General features: G+C 37.6%; 1 protein-coding gene across 2 annotated transcripts; it reads right to left on the bottom strand.

Annotated features, from left to right (window-relative positions):
* Positions 1-489: 489 nt before the first annotated feature.
* Positions 490-10,754, bottom strand: CB3H14orf28 (chromosome B3 C14orf28 homolog). 2 transcript variants are annotated; one of them, XM_030319016.2, is made up of 5 exons: positions 10,536-10,751; positions 7,243-7,767; positions 4,816-4,905; positions 3,498-3,632; positions 490-2,436 (listed from the first exon to the last, which is right to left on the bottom strand). In XM_030319016.2, the coding sequence occupies exons 2-5, from the start codon at positions 7,764-7,766 to the stop codon at positions 2,253-2,255; spliced, it is 933 nt and encodes a 310-aa protein (XP_030174876.1). In that variant the 5' UTR covers position 7,767; positions 10,536-10,751; the 3' UTR covers positions 490-2,252. The 2 variants fall into 2 exon arrangements, with proteins under 2 accessions (XP_030174876.1, XP_030174878.1); XM_030319018.2 differs by lacking the exon at positions 3,498-3,632 and having other exon boundaries at positions 10,536-10,754.
* Positions 10,755-11,414: the final 660 nt, after the last annotated feature.

Here is an 11,414-nt window from a genome sequence, read left to right as displayed (position 1 = left end):
TGTGGGGGAGGGGCAGAGAGAATCCCAAGCAGGCTCTACATTGCCAGCACAGAGCCCAACCTGGGGCTCATTCCCACTTCATGGGATCATGACCTGAACTGAGATCAAGAGTCGGACAGATGACTGAATGAGCCACCCAGGTGCCCCCCCTGTATTATGATTTTTCTAAGGATGTTTCAGGTTATAAAGAATTTTCCATACCTTCACCTTCACATTCTACAGAAAATGCCATTTAATTATTTTTCACCCATTTTCTACTTACTATCTGGTCAGCAGGGGATAATTGCTTCTTTCTACCAACCAACCACTACTGTAACAATAAACTACTTATTATCCTTAAAATCCAACTATCTTGAGGTCCAGAAGGCATACTTAAATTCTATTACACATCAAGTCTATTACTGATAGGAGCAACTACCCAAATAAATAACTTAAAAAAGATATCTAAAAACTTCATTAGTAAAGAGAATCTGGGAGACTTGCTGTATATGAAAGAGGTAGAAAAAATATATCTTTATTAGCATGTTCAAGGTAGTCAAGATTTTAACAAACATCTTAATCCTCACAACAACCCTGTGAGGTAGGTAAGTCATTGTTTTGTGATAAATTAGTATTGTTCCAAATAAAGTGCAATTCTTAAAAGAATAATCTGCATTAGGAATAATTATGTTAATGAACCACTTATGTATATGCTAATATTTGTGTTGTTGTATACTTTGATTCATGCAATAAGGTGTCCCCACAAAAGTCTGCTGTAAATAAAATCCTATTTAAATACATGGTGGGGACTATTTAAATAAACTCTAGCGTAGATTTTTTTTGTAAAATAAATTGCTATTTTTTTTATCTTGCACAAGATGCAATTTTCACAGTTTGCTCAAAGTGAGGCATTCTCAGCAACATTGCACTCACATTTAGTAATTCTTCTTTAAGCTACTTCAACATGGCACCAAGCCAATGTAAGACTGACTTAATTTGTTGAATTAAATTTGGTATATGGCAGTGAACTGTGTTATCATGTAGAAATCTCCAAATATACTACATTCAATCCCAACCCAAAATCTAAGATAGACTTGTTTACTGAAATTAAACACTAAAGTGAATAATAATAAATTTCAAAAAGTATTTTCCCTTGAGAATAATACTTAATTTTTTCCCTTAAAACTGTAATAGGAAGAGAGATCTTAGGGTCTTTGAAAACAAACATAATTTCTGATAATTACAAAATTCTTGTGATTTATATTGCAAATCAAACCCTCATGCTATCAGTTTACTACTTACGAGGAAGCCAGCAGTTTGTTACTCCAAAAATGTTAAGTATTTTTTTCTCTGTGCCAGTATGACTTACTAGGACAAAAAATATTCCAGACACCGTTTTCTCTTAAATATATATTTAAAGTACATTTCTATTGTTAATCCAACATTAGTAAACATCCAGTTGCCTAATATTTTTTTATAGTTGTCTTATCTTCAGAATAGATTTTTATTAGAGGATTTCCATTACATTTAGTTATGTTATATAATTTACTTGTAACAATAACTTTAATTAAACTTGGGAGCTTAGTTAACACTTAAAATTTGCTGGCAGGTATATAATACTTTAGCAAGTGGTTAAAGTAATTTGCCATTATAGAGAAATAATTCAAGCCCAGAAAAATATTCTCACCAAAGTATTTTTAAAAACTATTGCAGGAAAATTAGGCAAATCAACAAGTAAAAAAGACTAAGCCATCTATAAGTTGTACATTCAAATCCATACTAGATCCAACAGTGCACTTTGGATTTTAGTGAGGTAGGGCAAAAAATATAGTCAGATACACTTTGAACTGTTAAATTTATATAAACTGAAATACTGACTTGTAACCAGGTTTTATTTGAATATCCAAAAAGAAAAATTGAGAATTCAAATGATGAAGTATCTTCTTAGATTCAAGGACAGAACTGCAAAAATCCTTTGAGTACATATAAATGAAAAATACAAAGGCTACAAGATACATTTTATTTCAACATAATGTATGCTTGTTATGCTTGTATAAAAATAACCCAGGACATAGAAAAAACAAATACAAACATTTTTGCATAGATTCTGTATATATAATATTTACCTGGGGCTAAACACTGGAAAAATACACCTCTGAAACTAGTATAGTTCAACTATTTCCTTGGATACCAAGAATTTACAAAATAAAAGCCCTTCATCTGGGGGAGCATGGGCAGGAGGGAAAACAATTTAATTTAGCATCAGTCTATATTTATTTCTCTGTTGCTCGAATATAAACCAATGATGACAAGAGGAGAAACTCTGGGGGTTTATTTAACAAAATTAAATTCACATTTCTGAGGCCATCATAGTGCATCCAATGTCCATCAATCTGGAAAGCTGCAGAATAATGATGTTCCTCTTTGTTAAATAATGTGGCACCTTCCAACAAATACCTGCAAATTAAAAGACAAAGTATAGCAAAAAAGATAATACTTTGTTCTTTGATAAATATTCCTTCAATTCTTAATTAAGGAATAAAAATATCGATATTGTTTGCATTCTAGTCCCTAAAAATGATATCCATCTGTAAAAATCATGTGCTATAATTGGTAATTTGAAGTAAAATATTTAAGAATTTAAAAAATTGTACAATTGAGGAATTTTGAAAAACGCTTTAACAGATTAACGATAATCTGTATTGTTTGGTTACATAAGAGAACACACATACAAAAAGCCTTTCAAAGGCAAGAAGTTGAGACTCTGTATGTCCTAATTTGAATGCAGATATTTTCATCTCTGATATTGAAAGTAACATTTTTTGTTTAAATGATGACCTCCTACTATATACTACTTTGACTTGAAATACAAGTAATAGTATTTACTGTTTACTATGTGTCAGGTACTATCCTAAACACTTTACATGTGTTATCTCATTAAATCTTCACAATTATGTACCAGATAGGTACTGTCAGCAGTGTTTTACAGAATAAGAAACTGATGTTTCAGCTGGTTAAGTTCTGGCCCACGGTTACATAGCTTGTAAAAGGTGGGGCTGGGATTTGAACTCCATTCTGTCTATTCCATAGTCCAACCACTGTGCACACTGGCAGTGAATGACTCCCTGTAGTAGATTCTAATCTTACTCAGGATACACACAGTTAGAGAGAGCTACGGGATACCTGGGTGGTTCAGGTTAAGCGTCTGACTCTTGATTTCAGCTCAGGTCATGACCTCACAGTTTATGAATTCAAGCCCGGCACTGGGCTCTGACAGCTCATAGCCTGCTTGGGATTGACTCTCTGCCCTTCCTCTGCTCTCTCTCTCTCTCTCTCTCTCCCCCTCACTCAAAAATAAATAAACTTAAAAAAAATACACTAAAAAAAAAAAAAGATAGCTATGATTTTTTTCAACAATATTACCTTAAGGGCTAGTCACAATCATGATGGGATAGCAGAAAAATAGAAAATAAATGTATTTTTTATTAGTTTTATAAACCGAATAGGAAAACACCTACTTGTGATCAGATAAATCCAAGTAATATGGTACATATGCTAGATCTTCAGATTTCCAATGCTGCATATTTAAGACAACAAAAGGGGGTGCCCCATGGCAGAAAACTCGCTGGGAAAATTCTCTTAAGCCACCACATCTAAAATTGAAAATAGGCATGAACTTTATTACACTTAAAGCAAAACTGCCTTTTATCACTTCTGGATTGTCTTTATTACTTAATTTCCTAATAAGCATAATTATCTATTTTAGGCATGGGTAATGGTGTGGCTACAATAGTATCTTATATACCTATACCCAGAAGCTTATCAGCTGTGAGATTCTATATACAAGAAGTCATATACTTGCAAAACTCCAGGAAAAGCTAGCTATCTTTTTCCTAAGCTTATAAAAACATGTAGTCTTTTGAACTGATATAAAAGCTTTTATTTTTATGTAGAGATACATTTGCTTTTTCTCTCTCAGCTGGTTTCAAGGAATAATGGCAGAGGTAAATAATATGACTCTTACAGTCATTTTTATATTACATAAAATTCCCTAATTGCATCCTTTTGCCATTAGGATGAAACAAATTCTGTTTTCTTAGCACTATTACATATTAAGCATGTGGATCAGAATATAACATACACAATTATACAGTAAAATCTCGATTAACCGGAATACTCAGAGCACAGTATTTTGGTTCCCAAATGTTACTGACTAAAGTTAATCAGAAAACCATTGTGTTTCAGTGTTTGCTGTTAAAATACATTAGTCTAGTTTCTGGACTTAAGTACAATTAACTGAATGTATTTTATTCTTCCCTTGTGATTAATTAGCTGTAAGATCATCCTTCTAAATATTAACTCTCATTGTACATTTCTGAAGATATAGAAATTGTTAAGCGACTGGGATGAATATGTTCTGCCCCTTCTGAATTTTTTAACTATGTTGAATTTTTTGGTTGCCATTTACCTCTTTGTCCTAAATGAGGAATGCAGAAAAAAAAAGTCCAGTTAATTGAGGGTCCGATTAGCTGGGTTCCGGTTAACCAAGGTTTTATTGTACCTACTCAGCAGTGGGGAAAGAAAAGAAAAGGCATTTGCTTTGTATTCATCAATTAAATGTAGTATAATATTCTATATAGTGATATTTGATAATGACAACACAGCATAAAATAGCAGCGTAAACTACGGTAGGTGTTAAGATTCCAAAAATGTTAGGCTTCCTAAATACTTGTGAGTTGCTATTTCATAAAGTATTAACACCAAAGACCATATCTGTTCAGGTTTCTTTATAAAAAACATAAATACTTTCATCTTAAATGTCTCTCATATACTCACCCACTCTCTTCACACAGTTCAATCCTGGAACAGAATAACTCATCCACAGCCAGTCGTATCAAGTTTCCATGAGGAATTTCTTGGGGAGGACTACAACAATTAAAAACGCATGTAAGAACTGCTTTGACATTTTTCATGTAAATACATTATTAGGATAGCAAATTTTACAGGTCAATTCATTATTAGCAAACCAAATATAAAAGTATAACCTCTGTTTTTCACCTTTGTTATAATCATAGGAAATCAGTTGAACTTAATAAACATTAATGCATGAAGCTTTCCAAGAAACATCAAATCCTTCTGTAAACTGATCCTGAAATATGCAGTTGTTACTTTAAAAATTTTTCTAGAGATTTCAGTAGAGCAGATTCTGGTCTTAGGGGAAGAAAGGTAGGACCCAGAATCAGGAGAGCAGCCAGTTACATGACTAAATGCAAGTTATAGCACTGTTGGCTTCAGTTAACCGGATTTGTGAAAAAATTTCTTGCTACATACTTCAGAGATTGTTTTAAATAAAGGCAAAAGCCTTAAAAAGTTACATGGAATATAAACAGTATGACAAAAAATATTTTATTGAGAAGCTTAAAATAATAGTATTAATATAGGATTATAAATCATTATATTTCAAAACATATATAAACTGATATTAGTTTTTGAAGAAACAAATTTCTAAAATGCTTTTTAGTTTATTATAGAGTAACAAAGCTTGGGGCGCCTGGGTGGCTCAGTCGGTTAAGCATCCGACTTCAGCTCAGGTTGTGATCACACAGCTCCTGAGTTCAAGCCCCATGTTGGGCACGTGCTGACAGCTCAGAGCCTGGAGCCTGCTTCAGATTCTGTGGCTCCCTCTCTCTCTGCCCCTCCCCCTGCTCATTGTCTCTCTCCCTCTCTCTCTCTCTCTCAAATAAACATTAAAAAAATTAGAATAACAAAACTTTTTTCCGGGATAGAGATTTCAAAATCAGTGTCATCGTATCAGTAACACAGGAAAATGGACCAAGTGTATTTCAGAACAAGAGAGATATTCGCTGGCAGTCTCTAAAAAGAGTATCTTCAGCTTTCCCTAAGTAGCATGATGTGATAATATTAAACTAAATATGCTATAAAGAAATGTGAATCGGGGCGCCTGGGTGGCGCAGTCGGTTAAGCGTCCGACTTCAGCCAGGTCACGATCTCGCAGACCGTGAGTTCGAGCCCCGCGTCAGGCTCTGGGCTGATGGCTCAGAGCCTGGAGCCTGTTTCCGATTCTGTGTCTCCCTCTCTCTCTGCCCCTCCCCCATTCATGCTCTGTCTCTCTCTGTCCCAAAAATAAAATAAACGTTGAAAAAAAAAATTAAAAAAAAAAAAAAAGAAACGTGAATCTAGTAAGTTAGGGTATGTACTGTATATTCTCAAAAGGCAACATCTATTAGGCTGCTTTTGTGAACCACAGGGCCAAATACACTTTCTGACAACAATGTGTTTGGGCTTGTTTTTCTGTCCTGTTTTTCTACTGACAGTTATCCCTTTTCCAGCTAATGTGCCCTGGGGGCTTTAATGTTTCCCAACACTCCACTAGGGCTTGCCAGTTTGGCCTTCTTCCCTATCATTTACCAGCCTGGAGGTATGCCTTCTCTCTCGAAACCAAAAATACTTGGTAGGCTATCAGCACCTCTCCTCGTCAGGGAAAAAGCTCCTCACATTCATATCCTCTCCAGGTACGAAGATTCTGAGTTTAGGGTTTCAGTCTATAATTATGTCCTGGCCATGACATGAAGAAATGCTTTTTTTTTTTTTAGAGAGAAAGTGTGAGTTGGAGAGAGAAGGGGAGGGAGGGAGAGAGTTTGAGAGAGAGAGAGAGAGAGAGAGAGAGAGAGAGAGAGAGAAAATCTTAAGCAGGCTACATACTCAGTGAGAAGCCTAACTCAGGACTTCATCACACAAACCTTGGGATCATGACCTGAGCCAAAATCAACAGTCAGAAGCTCTACGGACTGAGCCACCCAGGCGCCTCTGAAATACTTTCAATCTTCTTGTTCATGTAGAAATAGCCTACCCAGCAGAAATCCATTCAAGGGGTGACACATTTCAATATAGTGTTAAATGTTCTTCAAGAGGTTACATTTATGACACAAAAAATTAATTATCTACACACTCATATTAGCAAATTCAAAGCAAGAGTAAAACATTTTTCATACTAATTCATTACTTTCCCAGTGAAATAATTACTAGCTGGTTTTATAAAGTCAATTCCAAGATATTTGGATTTAATAGTTAACACTTGTCATGGGACTTACTATAGTCTTGCATTTATGTGGTTACCATGTGTAAGTAACTACACAAGGTCTGTACTTTAGAAAGTGCTCTGACTATACTTATTTACTTATAGCAACATTCATTTAAAAACTGTATTATTTTCGCTAAGAGTGACACTTTAAAGCAACTTACTTTATATTAATCGTGCGTTGCTGATCTTCCTGTACTCGAGTTGGGCATCGCCAGTTGGAACAGTAACTCTCTTGTATGGTAGACATGAGATTTTCAAGATTTTTTGTAAAATTATCATGCTCATTACCAAATAAATCAATTATTAATGAAGCTTTATGAACTTCAGATTTGTATTGCTGTTTTTCCATCTTGTCCCAAATCCAAAGTAGCTTCACAGTTGTGAAACTGTAGGTGTCCATTAGGTAAAGGAAACAGTCTACAAACTCTCTACCTAAATGAAGAGAGAGCTCCCTGGGGAAATTTTCATTTTCATTAAGAATGACATATAGTAACATCAAGAATCCATCTATGGTGCAGGTATTTTTCAGTCTTATTTCAACATAAAGTGGCGTACAGGATACTGCTTTGCGGCCAGCTTTGATAGTAAAAACACCTCCCCAAGGAAGAACAGGCCTCCAAAATGAGCGATCTTGGTTATAGTTATTTTTAATTGATGCTTTGATCTCTTCAAACAGTGTCTTCATCCTGCATTTCAAAAGTTTAAAAATAGAACATGTAAATTTGTGACTTTATATGTTAAATTTTTGAGATGTGTTCAAATCAAAACAAACTTGTCTAAACATTCAAATTAGGTGTGCCTGACTGGCTCAGTCAGTACAGCATACCACTACTGATCTTCCAACTGTAAATTCAACCCTCACGTCGGGTACAGAGATTATTTAAAAATAAAATCTTAAAAAAAATTCAAATTAAATTTGGTTAGAAGGCCTACCAATATAATGAAAAAATTTAAAACAATTCTAGCTGAGCCAGAATTGGCTCAGAATTGCCATATTGGCAATATGCATGGTCTCTGGAAAGACCATTTAGAAGCGCGATCTTTTTTGAGGTATAGGATGAGCACGTGATAGACTTTTACACTAATTATACTGCAGATTTTATCTTTGCTATAGGAAGACCCTGAAATAAATAAGTCCTAGATGAAAACAGAGCTTTTGAAGATGCAATCTATATTTGGGTGGGTATATTCCTAATGTAAACCTCTTTCTCCTCCCTTCAAAATACAAGCTGTGCTTCATTTCCTTTTTAATATGCATGGTTGCACTTATGAAATTGCTATAATGGAATTCTTAGTTCAGCTACAGAATAATGGCCAATTATCTTTTAGAGACCTCATATGAAAAGTAATCCACAGTACTTAACTGAATCATTGCCACAGCTGATACAAAAATCATTTCTATGCACTTTGGGATTTTCACTTGCAACTTAGGACCATGCTGGATACCCTATAATCCTAACTGCAGAGACCATGCTATGAAGATCTAACTTAGAACTTGGTAAGTAATCTGATTCCCCTCTCCGTACGTTTTGGGAATGAACAGGGACGTCCACCCTACTTAAACTGTTATTTACCCTTCCCCTAACCTTGGGGTTAGCTAAACATTTTGTTTTTAAGGTCTTTGCCAGTATTCTATAAACATGTTTGTGTCATAATGTATGTTATATAAAGCAAAGTTTTAAAAAGTTAAAGAATGAGGTCCTAATGAAACTGAACTGAAAATACTGCTTTACTTGGGACAGTAAATAAACTAAAAATATCATAGGGTTTCTCAATGTTACTCTTATGGAAAAGCATATTTCCATGAAAAAGGAAAGCATCTGAAGAATAGGAAGAGACCAATTCATGACTGAGGTCAATGTCTTATTTTGACTTTTCAAGTGCCACACACATACTCCCAAGCACAACATAAATCCAATACTCAATACTGCAGACCTATGTGTTTTATTTGTGTAAGAAATTAAGTTCACATAGCATAGAGTTGTTGAATCACTGTTGTACACCTAAAACCAATGTAACACTATGTCAACTATACTTCAATTAAAAAAATGTTTTACACTTAAATTAAATTCCAACCAAATTTACAATACTAGCAGACTAAAAATTCAGTTCTACAATATATTAAATGCAGGCACACATGCACGGGCACACAGTATTTTCGGCTTGAGGCAAGATGCTGTGGACTACAAAATATTCAACACTATATTTAGTCTTAAGTGTAGAAGTTTACACAGTTGGTAACATGTTGTTGGCTCTAGACAACCATTTAGGAATAAGAGGGCGTGGTAAATCTGGAGCCTTAGGCAAACACAAACTGTTTCTTCTTGATAGGACTAACGTGTTTCCCGAGCAGATTAAAAAAATACATATATGGCATTCAAAACTTTAAAAATGAAAATGACTTCCTTCATGGTTTCATTTATTTCTGTTTAAGTTTTAAGAACTTTGTAGCCAAGGTCTAAGCCTGAGTTCTGATTCCAAAATGTTAAATTGTGAAGGAGTCATAAATGTTTTTCTTCAAATTATCTTTTAGACATGACCAAATAAGTAATATTTACAGCAATTGTTATACTTAAGAGAATTAAACTACACTTTTACATATATATATGTATGTATGTGTAACGAAATTAACTTCTCTAGCCTTTTTCTGCGGGGAGGGAAAGTGCAGGGTAGAAAGGCTTGGAAGAACTAGAGGACACTTAATCCTTTCAGCATTAACGTGGTGATTTGTTACAAAGTAAATTACAACAAAAATGAGCAGAAAAGGCGGAGAAATGGCTGCAAAGAGCTTTACTTAAAATTGTCTTGAGATTTCTCCACATCGTCAAAGACTGTTTCCTTAGGCACCGTATTAGAAGCCCTGGAGGACATATCCTGCTGGCATTATCGTCCTGATTCAACAGGCCCTCCAGTTTAAATAAACCTGGAAAACTCCCCCGACCTCTTTTTCCTTGGCAAAACGACACCTTTCTTTTGGGGTCATTTTCAAGGGTGACAATCTGTACTCCACGCTGATCGTGACGATCAGACCACTCGCCCTAGGCACTGAATGCCGGATTCCCTAAGAGCTCGGCGGTCCTAAGGGTGCCCTCTCGAATCAGCACCCCGAAATAATCTGAAAAACGGCCACGCGCTCCCCCTTGAAGCAGCGCGGGGCTCTGGGCAGGGACCCGCTGGGCGCGCGGTGGGCGCCCGCCTCCGTCCCCCGCGCTCCGGACACGCCTACCCCGCCCCCGGCCCTCCGCGCAGGCGAAGGCCTGGCACCGAGGGCTGGTCCCGCAGGGGTGGCAGGTCCCTGAGCCAGGAGCAGGTGATACGGCTCGGCGCCCCTGCCCACGGTCAGGCAGTGTTCCCCTAAGCGCCTGGGACTGCGGGCACTGGCGGGAGGTCCGGGCCGCGGAAGGCGTTCCCACACCGGCCAGTCTCCGTCCACCAGGAAGCCGACTTCTCGTACCTCCCCGGGGACCGAAAACCGCCGGTGCCGCCGCACCCGTCGTCGCCGCCGCTTGCTCATGGAGAGCCCGTGCTGCCGCCGCCGCCGCCGCCTCATCTACTAGCACCGCCCGCTGTCTGGGCCTCCCCGGCGTGAGTGCTGGGCTCTGGCACGGCCTCCATCGCACCCGCCGAGGAGGGAGCCACAGCAGCTCCAGCGTCCAGGCCGGATCCGACCGGACCCACGGAGCCAGGACCGCAGGACGCGGAGCTTCTTATTACGGAGGAAGATTCGGCCTGACCTCGGCCCCCCTCCCCCCAGCCCCTAGTTCCCAGCCGCCTGACGACGCTGCTGCGCAGGCGCGAAGACGCCCTCGCCAAACGTGCGTGTGTCGGGTGTGTACACAGCATCCAGATTTGCCCAATGGGAACCAAGATCAGGTGCGGGGGGCGGGACCTTGCAGTGAGGGGAGGTGCTACAGTGTTAGAGGGTGGGTGGGGCAGCCGGAAGTGGGCAGGGTTTGCATGGAGGCGGAGCTTTGTTGGCAAACCTGCCTGGCTTTTTGAGGTTTGTATCATTTTTAGGACATTGATTTTAGTTTGCTTCTGGGTCTTGTCATCTTAAATTCCTAATTCAGAAGGGGAAAGCTTTATTTTCTCAGAAAATTATAATTATACAAGCTTTTGATGTAAGTATATAGTTAGGAAAAGTTTAATTGGTGTTAATGTTTACTGCCCTTTTTAGTGTCGAGGTAATAATTGGCGGGGTGCTGTAATTTACAATGGAAGCTAATAAAAATTGATAGAAATTAGATAGTTTTAGTCCCACTGTAGAGATGAAAAAAATGAAGTTTGGAAATGATAAATTATCACACATTAAGTGACAGCTGGGAATTGATGC

The sequence above is a fragment of the Lynx canadensis genome, chromosome B3 (assembly GCF_007474595.2).
Source record: "Lynx canadensis isolate LIC74 chromosome B3, mLynCan4.pri.v2, whole genome shotgun sequence".
Classification (NCBI taxonomy): Eukaryota; Metazoa; Chordata; class Mammalia; order Carnivora; family Felidae; genus Lynx; species Lynx canadensis.
This window is presented reverse-complemented; position numbering and strand designations above follow the sequence as displayed.

Bases quoted from the DNA above. Each gene is read 5' to 3' on its own strand.
- CB3H14orf28 (XM_030319016.2), bottom strand. From the start codon at position 7,766: ATGAAGACACTGTTTGAAGAGATCAAAGCATCAATTAAAAATAACTAT. The intron at 3,633-4,815 runs GTGAGTATATGA...TTTCAATTTTAG, and splicing joins GAACTGTGTGAAGAGAGTGG to ATGTGGTGGCTTAAGAGAAT. The intron at 2,437-3,497 runs GTAGGTGTTTTC...TTTAATTTGCAG, and splicing joins TTGGATTTATCTGATCACAA to GTATTTGTTGGAAGGTGCCA.